This window comes from Mobula birostris, chromosome 6, assembly GCF_030028105.1.
Source record: "Mobula birostris isolate sMobBir1 chromosome 6, sMobBir1.hap1, whole genome shotgun sequence".
Lineage (NCBI taxonomy): Eukaryota > Metazoa > Chordata > Chondrichthyes > Myliobatiformes > Myliobatidae > Mobula > Mobula birostris.
This window is the reverse complement of record NC_092375.1, coordinates 170,949,618-170,964,148: the sequence shown is the minus strand read 5'-3', so window position 1 is coordinate 170,964,148 and position 14,531 is coordinate 170,949,618. Positions and strand designations below refer to the sequence as shown.

Below are 14,531 nucleotides of genomic sequence, written 5' to 3'. Positions count from 1 at the left end.
ATTAGTCTCCGTTTCCTTGAATGCTTTTTCACATCTTTCTGACCATTCCCACTTTGCTCCTATCTGTAACAGTGCATTGAATGGATGCAGCACTGTAGTGATGTTTGGGAGAAACCAGTGATAGTAGTTTACAAGGCCCAAGTATGATCTGAGTTGTGACACATTTTCTGGTTTGGGTGCCTGTGGCACTGCTTCAGTCTTCACTTGTGACTTATGTAAACCCTGCTTGTTAATGACATGTCCACAATATGAGATTTCAATCTTGAAAAACTCACATTTCTCTCTCTGTGTGCACAGACCATATTCAATCACCCTGGTAAGCACTCTACCAAGGTTCTGGAGGTGCTCTTCATCATTTTTGCCAGTCACAATGATGTCATCGAGGTCACACTGTGTTCCTGGGATATCTTGGAGCACTTGGTCCATTGTTCTTTGCCAAATTGCAGGAGCTGATGCGACGCCAATGACAAGACGATTATACTGGAACAGTTCCTTGTGAGGAACTTCCTGCTTGATTCCTCAATCTCCATTTGCAAATAGCTTTGTGACAAGTCAATCTTTGAAAAACCTTTCCCCACCTGCCAAAGATGCAAAAGTGTCTTCTAATCACAGCAAAGGATACTGCACAGTACGCAGCACAGGGATGATATTCACCTTGAAATCCCCACACATGAAAATGACTCCAGCCTTCCCTTCCTTGATCACTGGGGCAATGGTCGTGGTCTAATCGCTCCACTCAACCTTGGAGAGAATTCTAGATGCCTCCAAGCTCTGCCATAGAGCATCCACTGTAGGATGTAGTGTGTAAGGCACTGGATGCACTTTATGGAATCTTGGTGTTGCTGTTTCATCCAGTTCAATTCTGGCCTTCATGCCTCTGAGTTTAACAATGCCCGTCTCATTAGCATTAAGCAGTTGTGCCAGTCTCTGGGCAGTACTACCATTTGGGCTGCCATTTCCTGTTGATGTCACACTGAGAGCTTTGTTTGAGTGCCGGTCTAGTTTGATTTTTCTCAACTATTCACGTCCAAAAAGTGCTGGCACTTTTTTCAATACATAAACCTCTAACTGCTGTGTTTGGCCTCCATACGTTACGTTCACTTTTAGTTTGTCTTTGGGAGGTACATTTTTGCCTGTGTAGGTCTTTAATATTACTGAGGTCTTTTCTAATGGTATCTTAGAAAACAGTCTGTTGTAGTCAGCCTCTGAAATCATAGACAAATCTGACCCTGTATCCAGCTCCATTTTAAGTTTTACACCAGACACATCTATTGTGATCCAAATGATTTTGTGATCTGCTTCAGTAATATTATGCAATTCTAGGCATGACAGCTCACCTTCATCAGACTCTATGTTGTCTGTTTCACATTCACTCACTTTATGCACTTGCTTAGTTTTGTGTGTAAAACACTTCACTTGGTGTGGTTTTTCTTTTTGATTGTCCTTTTTTGTTTGATTTGCACACTCTTTGTGACCTTGTCTGTGACACTTTCTGCACACTTTTTCCTTGAACCAACAGTCATGTGCATCATGGGAGGATTTGCCACATTGATAACATTTTGGCTTTTTGTACCACTAAGGAATGTTTTGCGCATTTCACATTCTAACCTCCTTTGCTGTAGTCTCAAACAATATTGCAATGGTCAATGCCCATTCTAATGTTCCGTCTCTTTCAGAGAGTAGCATCTTTTGAGTGCTTTGACTATGCATGCCACATACAATCCTGTCCTGTGCATCAAAAAATCCACTTCTAAAGTCACAGTACTGGGAAAATCTGTGCAGTTCTGCAATGTATTCAGAAAGGTTTTTATCCTTTGACTGGTTCCTTTTGTAAAATCTAAATCTCTCAGTTATAACCAGTGGTTTAGGGGTCAAGTGATTTTGTTAAACTGTAACAATTTCATTGAATGTCTTGCTCACTAGTTTTTCAGGGGTTACTAAGTTGTGTAAAAGACTGTACGTTCTTGCCCCTATTAAGCTAAGAAGCACAAGGACTTTCTTTTTCTCTTCCATGTCGTTCGCATTACAAAACAGTTCAACCCTCCTGATGTAGGATTCCCAGCCTTCCTCAGCACTATCAAATTCATCAACTTTCCTGACTGAAGCCATCATCACATTATTTTCATTTTAAATTCAGTGCATCTTTCAATCTTACACATGCATTCATTTGCTTGCACCCGTGATGGCTTTCTCATGCTGCTTAACTCTCATTGTTTTGTCCCGTAACTAGTGGTAGTTTTGATATTTTCTGACATTCAGGTTCATACTCATCACCAATTTATTGTGTCTGTGCACAACAACATATCAATTAAATAAAAGCATGCACGTGGAAGAGGGCTGTAACTGGTGTATTCACATTGCAACAAGAGAGAGAACAATGCACATGCATGGACAACAGGTCAATACGTAGTGTTAAGGGGGTGGGTCATTGCTCTAAAAGAGCTAGATCCATAGTTCAGTTTCTGTACCATGCAGTGATGCAGTTTGTCAGGGAATCAGTAGAACAATGTTAATGTATAATGTTGCTTTCACAATGGACTGGAAGCAAACAATTTGGCAGATGTCCTCCAGATCCAAGGTGGAGAAAATGCAAACATCTTCCTATATCCTAGGAAAAACAGGAGAAATCACACCACATATTTCAGAGGAAAAGTATTTACCTTCTCTCCTTGAATCCCTATGCCAAGTGCTCCTTCAGCCCCTCTTGGTCCTGGCAATCCAGGTTCTCCCTGTGACAGTAGAAACATAGAAAACATACGACGCAATACAGGCCCTTCAGCCCACGAAGCTGTGCCGAACATGTCCCTACCTTAGAACTACCTAGGCTTTACCCATAGCCCTCTATTTTTCTAAGCTCCAGGTAGACATCCAGGAGTCTCTTAAAAGACCCTATCGTTTCCGCCACTGGCAGCCATTCCACGCACTCACCACTCTCTGCATTAAAAAACTTAACCTGACATCTCCTCTGTACCTACTTCCAAGCACCTTAGAACTATGCCCTCTCATGCTAGCCAGTTCAGCCCTGGGGAAAAGACTCTAACTATCCACATGATCAATGCCTCCCCTTATCTTGTACACCTCTATCAAATCACCTCTCATCCTCCATCGCTCCAAGGAGAAAAGGCCGAGTTCACTCAACCTATTCTCGTAAGGCATGCTCCCCATTCCAGGCAACATCCTTGTAAATCTCCTCTGCACCCTTTCTATGGTTTCCATTACCTTCCTATAGTGAGGCAACCAGAATTGAGCACAGTACTTGAAGTATGGTCTGACCAGGGTCCTATATAGCTGTAACATTGCCTCTTGGCTCTTAAACTCAATCCCATGACTGATGAAGGCCAATGCACCGTATGCCTTCTTAACCACAGAGTCAACCTGCGTAGCAGCTTTGAGTGTCCTATGGACTTGGACCTCAAGATTCCTTTGATACTCCACACTGCCAAGAGACTTACCATTAATACTATATTTTGCCATCATATTTGGCCTACCAATGAACCACCTCACACTTATCTGGGTTGAACTCCATCTGCCACTTCTCAGCCCAGTTTTGCATCCTATCAATGTCCCGTTGTAACCTCTGACAGGTAATTAAAGAAAATAGTGATTGGCGAATATCAGTAATAATCTCACCAGCATTTAATTTAGAGGTAGTGTAATGGATTGTTCTAATACCAGTTAGATGTTACCAAAAATTGGAAACAATAATCAGTGTCAACTTATCATGACTAATACACCAATCTGACTATCAAAGTAGATGTATTAAGAGTGTTGGAATATTTTTAATATTGAACAGACAAATCAATACTTTTATCTGCATCATAGAATTATCAAGATTGATTGATTATCAAGAGTATTAATGCAATCAAATTATATTTCACCAATTTTTTCCCACTAGACAGTATTCAAAATTCAACAGTAGTAATACAAAATTATAGCTTATGATATTTCAGAATCAGGATCAGATTTAATATCACCAGTATATGTCATGAAACTTTAAGGCAGTAGTACAATGAAATACATGATAAATAAATATAGAGAAAAAAGAGTTACATTATGTATATACATGTCTATTAAATAGTTAAGTGCAAAATAACAAATAAAAAGGTAGTGAGGTAGTGTTAATCAGTTCAATGTCCATTTAGAAACTGGATGGCAGAGGAGAAGAAGCTGTTCCTGAATTGCTGAGTGTGTGCCTTGGGCTTCTGAACCTCCTTCCCAATGGTAACAGTGTGAAGAGGGCATGTCCAGGGTGGTGGGGGTCCTTAAGGATGTTGCTGAGACTGGAGGGCCCGGGACTGTTATCCTTGGAGCAGAGATGATTGATGAATGACCTTTAGGAAATCACGAGGAGGATAAGATGGAGTGGATAGTCACAGTCTCTTTCCCAGGGTCAGGGAGTATAAAACTAGAGGGAATTAGATTAAGGTAAGAAGGGAAAGATATAGAGGCATGCTCTTCCACACAGACTGTGGTGGGCATTGGAACAAGCTACAAGAGAAAGTTGTAAAGGCAGGTACATTAGAACATTTAAAAGACATTTGGACAGGGACATTGATAGAAAAGGTTTAGAAGGAAATAAATTAAGTGCCTTAAAACCAGTCACTTCAGGCAAATGGGGTTGTCAGCTGTCATTGGCAGCTCATCTAGGAGAAGGAAAACTCTGATCTCATACCTCCACTGTCCTGCGGCTATACCCACTCATGGGGAAGGTTTTGGGAGTAAACCCTAAGGAAAATCCAGAGCTGGAGTCCCTAAGGCAGTCCTACATTGAGTTCAATGCTGACTGGCAACTCCTGCAACGCAGCTAGTGTAACCGGGTGACCGTCGGATCTTATTCAGTGTCGTTAAAAGTGTACTTAGGCATCCATCCAGGTAATGCTAGAATAGTTGTCTGTGCCTTTAAGGGAGACGGTGATGTCATTACGCACGTGCGGGATAGTGGGGAGACCATTTTGCTTTCCGCTGAAGACGCGTTGGGGCATTGGAATTGAGTTCCACCAGAGTGTGCTGGGCATGGTGAGGCAAGATTTCCATGAGTAAAGAAATCAATGCTGGGTAGCGTGGCTTATACCAAGTTCCTCACCATCCAAGTAGGATTGCCACTACCGTATTTGTACCGTATCAGTTCCGTATTAGTTCTGGTAATTTTTATACTGCATACGCAATTCTGTCCATACACAAGGGTGTGAATCGAAAGTTAAACTGAGATTGTAACAGCAAGAACTGGTTGTAAATTCGTTCCTTTTATTTCGCGACCCTCTTCTGGCACTTAAACATTGAAAACCGATAAAGGAATTAAAACCCAAAAAAGTCTTTGTTGTCCTGAGTGTGTACTTTTCCCCAGGCTACAAAATCTGGTACCAGAATCAAACTGTATTGGTCTCTGCCGTTCCTTTGGATTCATCAGCTGCATGGAGAGGAGAGCATGTTATCTGGGCAACAGCTTGCTCTCCATGTCGTACTGCCCTGGTTTACGTATTGTCTTGTGTATCATGTAAACAGCTAGGACATGACACCCATGTTGATCCCAACCAATGGATAGCCTCAGGTCTCAGTGGGTTGGAAAATGAAAGGAGCTCAGGAAAGTGCTTCAGTCAGCATCAACAGGTTTAAAGGCCTGTTTCCACACTTTAGAACTTCATGTACATTGAACTAGAGATAGAGGGGCTTGGCAGCAGCCAGGAATCACATATTTAAAGTTGAGTATATTCCCCATATCCTGCATTCTCAAGCAGAGACAGTGGTGGAGATTCTTGGCATTTGGATCCCATTATTATGCCAGGTTAGCCAACCTACAGTTGAAAACCTGCATTGAGAATGAGTGGATAAAAAAATTATTACGCCTTAGATGATTTGGGTACCATCATCATCAAATCTACCATTATAGAGTTTTTCGAGAAGATCAAGAAAGATGATAAGGAAAGGCGGTGGACGTTGTCTGCATGGGCTTAGCAAGGACTTTGACTTAGCCCCACATGGGAGACTGGTCCAGAATGTTCAGTCGCTTGGCATTCAGAATGAAGTTGCAAATAGGATTCAACATTGGCCAGCAAGAGAAGCCAGAGGGTGGGCGTAGATGTCTGCTACTCTGACTGGAGGCCTGTGACTAGTGGTGTGTCACAGAGAACAGTTATTTGTCATCTGTATTAATGAATTGCATGATGATGTAGTAAACTAGATCAGCAAATTTGTAGATGACACCAAGATTGGGGGCAAGGAAGGCTTTCACTGCTTGCAGCCACATCTGGGCCAGCCAGAAAAATAGGCTGAGAAGTGGCAGATAGATTTAAAGCCTACAGCGTTGTACTTTGAAAGGACAATCTAGGGAAGGACTTACACAGTGAATGGTGGGGCACTGAGAAATGCAGTAGAACAGAGGGATCTGGGAGTACAGATACATAGTTCCTTGAAAGTGGAGTCACAGGTAGGTGGTCATAAAGAGAGCTTTTGGCACATTGGCCTTCATAAATCAGAGTATTCAGTACAGGAGTAGGGATGTTATGTTGAAATTATATAAGGCATTAGCAAGGGCTAATCTGGAGGATTGTCTGCAGTTCTGTTTACCTACCTACAAGGAAGGTATAAGATTGAAAGATTACAAAGAACTTTTACAAGGATGTTGCTAGGGCCTGAGGATCTAAGTTATAAGGAAAGGTTTAATTGGTTAGGAATTTACTCCCTGGAGAGTAAGAGAATGAGGGCTGATTTAGATAGAGGTATACAAAATCATGAGGGACATAGATATGGGAAGTGCAAACAAGCTTTTTCCACTGAGGTTGGGAGAAACTAGAACTAGAGATCACAGATTAAGAGTGAAAGGTGAAATACTTTTCACTCAGAAGGTGGTTCAAGTGTGGAATGAGCTACCAGCAGAAGTGGTGGATACAGGTTCAGCTGCAACATTTAAGAAGAGTTGGAAAAGTACTTGGATGGGAAGGGTATCAGAGGGCTATGGTCCAGGTGTGGGTTGATTGGACCAGGCAAAATAACAGTTCGGAATAGACTAGATGGGCTGAAGGGCCCGTTTCTATACTTAGTGTTCCATGGGTCTACCAGTGTAATTTTAATTTATGGCGTCCATGGACGAAAAAGAATCTTAATTAGAGACATGATCAGAATGCATGAAAATATTAACTTTTTTTGAAAGAAAAACATCACACATCTTCTTTAAAATTAGATGGCTGGAATTTAATTGACACTGTGCTCTTGTAACAGAGGCTAAAGAATGTAATGTGGTTGTTTATATGAACTGAAACTACATAGGTCATTTTGCTGGAATAAACATCAAAATATAAGGCCACTCCCCTTGATGAAAATGCCTGTGGACCTAGAAAACTTCAATAAATGACCTTACCAGAGATAACAGGGTTGGGATAAATGTGAAATTCAGATAGCCACTTTAGAGTGCCTCACAGCCATTTTAACTAAGTTACTATATCCTTAGAGTTACCTTTTGTCCTGGCGCACCATCTTCTCCTGGAAGACCAGGGAGCCCTGCCAATCCTGAAGAGCCAGGCTCGCCCTACAAACACAACAGCTTCATGGAAGTCCATAGATAAATGTTTTAGAGTCGATGATTCTGACCAACTGTTACACTGGGGCCAGCATCATGCAGGCAAAATTGGCAAAATTTGCATTGGCAGAACCAGAAATGCAACGATCCTTGCCTGGATATACAACAATATAACAATAGGAATACAGTATACCAAAGTCTTTGCCAGAGTATCGTTCACTGGTTGAGAGCGAAGGACACTGCCATAAACCAGAAGAGTGTAGGATATATACAATGATTATCTAGTTAAAGTCTAACACCCATGTTTTGCTCTATTTCTTCTAATTTGATGTAGGGAGGGAATACATGACGAGGGAACCGCCACTGAAAGCATCATGAGGGGTAGTTATCAACGTAGCAGGGGCATCCTAGAGGGGTTTCTTGAAATAGTGCTTTGATTTTTATGGAGTGCTTCCTTTGAGGACAAAACACCCAAAACAACTCACATACTATTATTTTATTAAACATAAAAAGCAAGAAAATTAGAAATAACTTTGGCAAAAAAGTAGAAAAGAAAATAGATCATAAAAGAAATTATACAGACATAAAATAACTCTAACATTTGTTCTGCCTCAAAGAAGGAATTAGATTCAATCAGACATTACCTGATTTTAAACACAAAGAACAGGATGAATTTCCACTGCCAATCTACCACATCGGTTTAGGCCAGATCGCAAATTCAGTAGCAGTTTTGACGGGTAATACAAAACTGAAAAAAACTTACTTGTGTTGGAATATCATAGGTCATTCAATTTAATGCTAGCCCTTTTATTCATAAAGCATTCTTCAATATTAAAAGTATAATTTATGTTAGTTGCCATTAAACATGACAAAACTGAGGTCCAGTTCCTGTAAATGTCCAATAGATGGCACTCTGCACAAAGACAAAAGCAACTTATCAGCAGTTCAGCTGTGTAGTCCTCAACAGCGCAAGATTTTTAACAGGAAACCTGTTATGTTAATTTTAGCATATACAAAGAAGATAAAAAGAATTTAGTCAAAATTTCTAATCTCATCTACCTTTTCTTTAAAGCAACATCAGCCTCAAGAGAAATGGCTATGAATAATTTTGAAATACATTTGATGATTTCAAGTTAATGGACGTCATTTCAAACACATTTCTCACAGGTATTATTTGTCTTCTGTTAATAAAACTATCCACCAGTCTCCTTGATGTTTCTCTTACTTCTCTCTCACTTATTTTTACTTATTTTTCTCACTTACTTTTGGTCCTGGCTCTCCAATTCCTCTTTCTCCTGGAGCTCCAATTTCTCCAGGCAAACCTTGATCGCCCTGCAGAATGGTTTGAGAATTATGTTCAAATTTAATTAAAATATATGCTTTATACAAATAATCTGAAGTAAAAATGATACAACAACTAAGTAAACTAAATTTAATTCCAAGCAGGCAAGACATTTTTTAATTGCCCTCAATCACTTAACTTGCAGTTGTGATTGCCTCACACCACAGGTATGAAGCACATGGAAGGGGAGTACATGGCACTTTGGTTGGTAATCATGGTTATTGTGAATTTGCTATAGACTTAAAAGTCTATAACAACTCAATGTGGCAGTAGTACCAATTTCAACTTTGACAGGATGCCAAGAAAGGTGTTTCTGATGTCAGTAAAGTGGGACAAAACATTCTCTTCTATTCACTATTCTGACCCAAATTCTGGAGATAAAAATAAATTAAACAATCTAGATGGGTCTTTTGCTTGTGGCAGCAGACAAGAGGCACTTACTCTGTGAAATGCACCGTGTTAGATTTTGGGCTACGATCAAAGAAAAGATGGCTAGAATCACTTAGCACTTTCATGCAAGGATGTTCAGTGCGTCAAAAAATCAAACTTACAACAAATAGTGAAAATAGTGAAAAGAAAAGTGCCAATATTTACAAAAATATATCTACCAGAAAACTCAATAGCAGCTCCATACTTTGTCCAATGTGAACTCCTGGCAGCTCGATCTCTCTCTCTCCTCGACCAAGAGCAAGGAATCCCCTTGTTTTGAAGGCACCAGGACATGCCACCTTTAATTACCCACTTAGTCCAAAGGTGTGGATATAAATCACACATCATACAGCTATCGTTTTGGGCCAATCAGGCCGAAGAAGCATATTGGTGCCTTGGTACATTGAATGAAATGCCCTAATAAGTTAGTCCGATGTATTGGTATGCAAGGATATGGCAGCTTATTTAGATAGGCTACTCTATAAAGGGTTTTTATAATAGTAGAGGGACATGAGTTCAGATCCTATCATGCCAACCAAGGAAATGTAAATTCAAATCATTGGGAATAGGAAAGCAGTGACTGGCACTTACTATCTCTGTTGAAGTCCAATAAATGCTTTATTCCACACAACACTGCTCTTATCCCATCCCTCCTGAACAGAGTAAGGGTAGTTTCTCTGGTCCTCACCTTCCAGCCCACTAGCCTCCACAACCTTTGCAATTTCCACCGGTTCCAAAGAGGTTCCACCATCAGACACATTATCAGCTCCCTTTTCAAGCTTTTCAAATCAGCGTTGATCTCTTCCCTTCCCACAGCACATTCCCATGCAACCTTGGAGATGCAATACTTGTCATTTTACATTTTTGATCCCTGAGAAATATCACTCCTTTTCCAGTGACACAACAATTCATTTGCATTTCTTCCAATCTGGGAGTACATTGGGGGACTGCTTTGTTGAGCACCTCAGCTCCATTAGCAAAAGGCCTAATTTCTCACTGGCCAACCATTTCAATTCCATTCCCCATTCCCATTCCAACATGTCGGTCCATGGCTTCCTCTTCTGCATGATGATGCAGGTTGGAGGAGCAGCACTCATAATCTATCTAGGCAGTCTCTGACCTGATGGCATGAACATTGATTTCTCCAACTTCTGGTAATTTCTACCCCTCCCCCTCCCCTCTTCTTCAATTACCCCACTCTGGCTTCTTACCTCTTCTCCTCACCTGCCAATAACCTTCCCACACTGCTCCCCAACCTTCCCTTTCTTCCACGATCCACTGTCCTTTCCTGTCAGATTCCTTCTTCTTCAGCCCTTTGCGTTTTCCACTTAATCACCCCTTAGCTTCTTACCTCATGCCCTCCCCCGCCCCACCTGGCTTCACCTATCACCTTCTAGCTTGTCCACCTCCCCCTCCCTCCACCTTCTTGTTCTGGCATCTTCCCCCACCCCCTTCCTTTCCAGTCCTGATGAAGGGTCTTGGCTGGAAACATCCACCGTTTATTCATTCCCATAGATGCTGCTTGACCTGCTGAGTTCCATTAGCATACTGCGCATGTTTTCCTCCAATGTAGTCCACTGCATTTATTGTTCAAAAGGTGGTTTCCCCAAAAATGGTGAAAACAAACACAGATTTGTCATGGTCCAGTCCGTGAAATCCATATTCCGGTTCATGGTCCGGTCCATCGACCCTTGCTCCAGGTTTTCCTGTTTACCCTGTTTCTGTTCTTGTTTAGCTCTAATTGAGGCAGCTGATGCTCATTGGGGCTGGCTGCATAAATACCTCCAGAGACCAGGGTGTGGCTGCTGGATTGTTCTTGTCCTTACTCCTTGTATCCCTTGCTCTGCCTTCTGTTTCCTCGCCTGAAGCCCTGCCTTGTCTTGCCGGTAACTCTCACCTCGCCTGAAGCTCTCGTCCCGCCTTGCCTTGTCTTGCCGGTAACTCTTGCCTCACCTGAAGTTCTTGTCTCGCCTTGCATTGCCTGAAGCCTTGCCTTGTCTTGCTGGTAACTCTCGCCCGTAGTCTTGTCCTGGAGCCACCCTGTACCTAGCTCCCTTCCTGTCCCTTGCCTCTGTCGAGGGGTGATCTGCGCCCTGCCCAGGAGTACCGTGCCCTGCCCGGGTGAACCGCACCCTGCCCAGGAGGAGCCTAGCTAGCCTCAAGCCTGAAGACTCCAGCCTTCTGCCGAGCCTCAAGCCTGAAGACTCCAGCCTTCTGCCGAGCCTCAAGCCTGAAGACTCTAGCCTCCTGCCGAGCCTCGCCTCAGGTCTCTAGCCTCCTGCCAAGCCTTGCCTCAGGTCTCTAGCCTCCAGCCTCCTGCCTCCTGCCAAGCCTCACCTCAGGTCTCTAGACTCCAGCCTCCTGCCTCCTGCCAAGCCTCGCCTCAGGTCTCTAGCCTCCAGTCTCCTGCCTCCTGCCAAGTCGCTAGCCTCAAGTCTCCTGCATCCTGCCAAGCCTCGCCTCAGGTCTCTAGACTCCAGCCTCCTGCATCCTGCCAAGCCTCGCCTCAGGTCTCTAGCCTCAAGTCTCCTGCATCCTGCCAAGCCTCGCCTCGTCTCCTGCATCCTGCCAAGCCTCGCCTCGTCTCCTGCATCCTGCCAAGCCTCGCCTCGTCTCCTGCATCCTGCCAAGCCTCGCCTCGTCTCCTGCATCCTGCCAAGCCTCGCCTCGTCTCCTGCCTCCTGCCAAGCCTCGTCTCAAGTCTCCTGCATCCTGCCAAGCCTCGCCTCGTCTCCTGCCTCCTGCCAAGCCTCGCTTCGTCTCCTGCCTCCTGCCAAGCCTCGCCTCGTCTCCTGCCTCCTGCCAAGCCTCGCCTCGTCTCCTGCCTCCTGCCAAGCCTCGCCTCGTCTCCTGCCTCCTGCCAAGCCTCGCCTCAAATCTCTAAGACTCCAGCTTCGTCTTGCCTGCCAGCCAAGCTTCTTCCTTGCCTAGTTCTGGGGTCCGAGCCAGAGGCAAGACCCAGGTACTGGGTCCTTGTCCAGTCTATGGCTCGGAGTCCAAGCCTGGGCTCCTAGCTCTTTTGTCCAGTCCTGTTCCAGGTTCCTGGTTTTCCTGTCCATGTCCTTGCCATTGCCCTGTATCCTAGTCCTGTCCCTAGTACTTCAGTGTCTGTGTCTTGCACTTGGGTCCATTCCTAGCCACCTCCTTATAACAAGATTGGGCGATTGCTTTGCAAAGCACCTACATTGAAGTGACCTCGAGCTCTGTTTGCCTGCCACTTTAGTTCTCCAGCCCACTCCCACTTTGAATCATCTATCTGGTGGCCTGCACTGTTACAATTAGTCCTTTCAGTAAAGAACAACACATCTTCCTTTTGAGCATACTGCAGATTTCAGTATTCAATATCCAACCCTACAGTTTCAGGTAATTTGCTTTTCGTCTTTCAGCTATCTCGCTCCTGTACTCCTCCTCGTCAACATCTGAAAATTTAAAGATGGTGTCATTGGCAAATTTAAAGATGGTGTTTGAGCTGTGCCTAGCCACACAGTCATGGATGTAGAGAGAGTAGAGTTCTGGACTTAGCATGTATCCCTGGGGTGTGGCAGTGTTGATTATCAGTCACTTTTGATCCGTACAGTCTCTAGTCTCCCAGTGACAAAGTCAAAGCTCCAGTTGCAGAGAGAGGTACAGAGGCCCATGTTTTGGAGCTGGTTGATTAGAACTGAGGGTATGACTGTGTTGAATGTTGAGCTGTAGTCAATAAACAGCAGCCTGACATAGATATTGCTATTGTCCAGGTGATCCAAAGCTGAAAGAGATTGCGTCTGCTGTAGACCTATTCTAATTTGCCGCAGGTCCAGGTCCTTGCTTAGGCAAGAGTTGATCCTGGCCATGTCCAACCTCTCAAAGCACTTCATCACAGTAGATGTAAGTGTAACTGGGCGATAGTCATTGAGGCAGCTCGCCCTGATCTTCTTTGGCACTGGCATGATTTTGAAGCAGTAGGGAACCTCTGACTGCAGCAGTTAGAAACTGAAGATGTCCTTGACATTCCTGCCAGTTGGTTGGCAGAGGTTTTCAGTGGCAAACGAGGTACACCATCAAGGCCTGACACCTTGCAAGGGTTCATCCTCTTGAAAGATGTTCTGACGTCAGCCTTCGAGACCGAGATCACAGGGTCACCAGATGCTGCAGGGATTCGCATGGGTGTGATTTTATTGTCTCTTTCAAAGCGTGCATAAAAGGCATTGAGCTCATCTGGGAGTGAAGAATCACAGCTGTTCATGATGTTAGGGTTTCACTTTGTAGGAAGTAAAGACCTGAGAACCCTGCCAGAGCGGACGTGCATCCAGTTCCATCTCTAACTTCAATTGAAATTGGTTTTTTTTTCACTCTTAAACTAGCCTTCTGTAGATTGCACCATAGGTCATACCTGGAATTCTTTTATAGTTCTGGATCACTGGTCTTGAATGCCTCAGCAGACTTCAGAATTTGTGTTAAAGTTTGTGAAAATAATAAATCGTTTTAGCAGCTTTTTGCTTCTCTTACCTTTGATCCAGGCGAGCCCTCACCTGGAGGTCCTCTCAGGCCAGCTGGTCCTCTTGGACCTAGGACTCCCTACCAGATTATACAAAATAAATTGCCTCAATTTAACGCATTTTGACCAGTGAAATTCTGCATTACTCTAAAATAGGTTTGAGAGCAAGGTGCGGGAGTCATCAAGAAAGATTTTGAAATTCATTATGACAGATTTTCACTGGCTGGGAAGGAACCCATCAGGAGGTGAGGTACCCAGCCTCTGACCTGCTCCTGCTGTCACAGTTTTATGTGGTGATCCAGCTGAGTGTCTGGCAACAGCTGGAGTGTTAATAGTGAGAGACTTGGTGACGCTACTGCCATTGAATGTTAAGGGTAGCTGGTTCTCTCATTAGTGCCTGGCACTTACATGGCAACATTGCCAACAGCCACACATGGCCATGTGGCTAGGGACTACCTCATTTTCGAAGGAGTCGCTAATAGAATTAAACATTGTGGCATCAACAACAAATAGTGCTGCTTCTTACCCTATGGAAGGAAGATCATTGATAATGCAGCTGAAGGAGCTTAAGGTGGGAAATAGCAGTAAAGAAATTGAGCTGGAAGGGATGCAGAATGGGGTTGCAAGGACATTGTTGGGAGTTGAGGGAGGGTACTTAAATTGAAAGGAGAGATTGGATAGGCTGGGACTTCATCCTGCCTCCTGCTGAGTGGTGACCCTACATAAATGTATAAAATTGCAAGGGATGTACAGTAGATAAGATGGATGCC

General features: G+C 43.6%; 1 protein-coding gene across 1 annotated transcript in view; it reads right to left on the bottom strand.

Moving 5' to 3' along the window:
* The window catches only part of col28a2a (collagen, type XXVIII, alpha 2a), a 103,496-nt gene that overhangs the window by 35,127 nt on the left and 53,838 nt on the right, over nt 1–14,531 (bottom strand). The window contains exons 16-19 of the mRNA XM_072259774.1: nt 13,773–13,841; nt 8,777–8,845; nt 7,451–7,522; nt 2,661–2,729 (exon numbers count right to left, since the gene is read on the bottom strand). Of these exons, the coding sequence (XP_072115875.1) occupies nt 2,661–2,729; nt 7,451–7,522; nt 8,777–8,845; nt 13,773–13,841 (279 nt within the window). The remainder of the gene's footprint in view (nt 1–2,660; nt 2,730–7,450; nt 7,523–8,776; nt 8,846–13,772; nt 13,842–14,531) is intronic.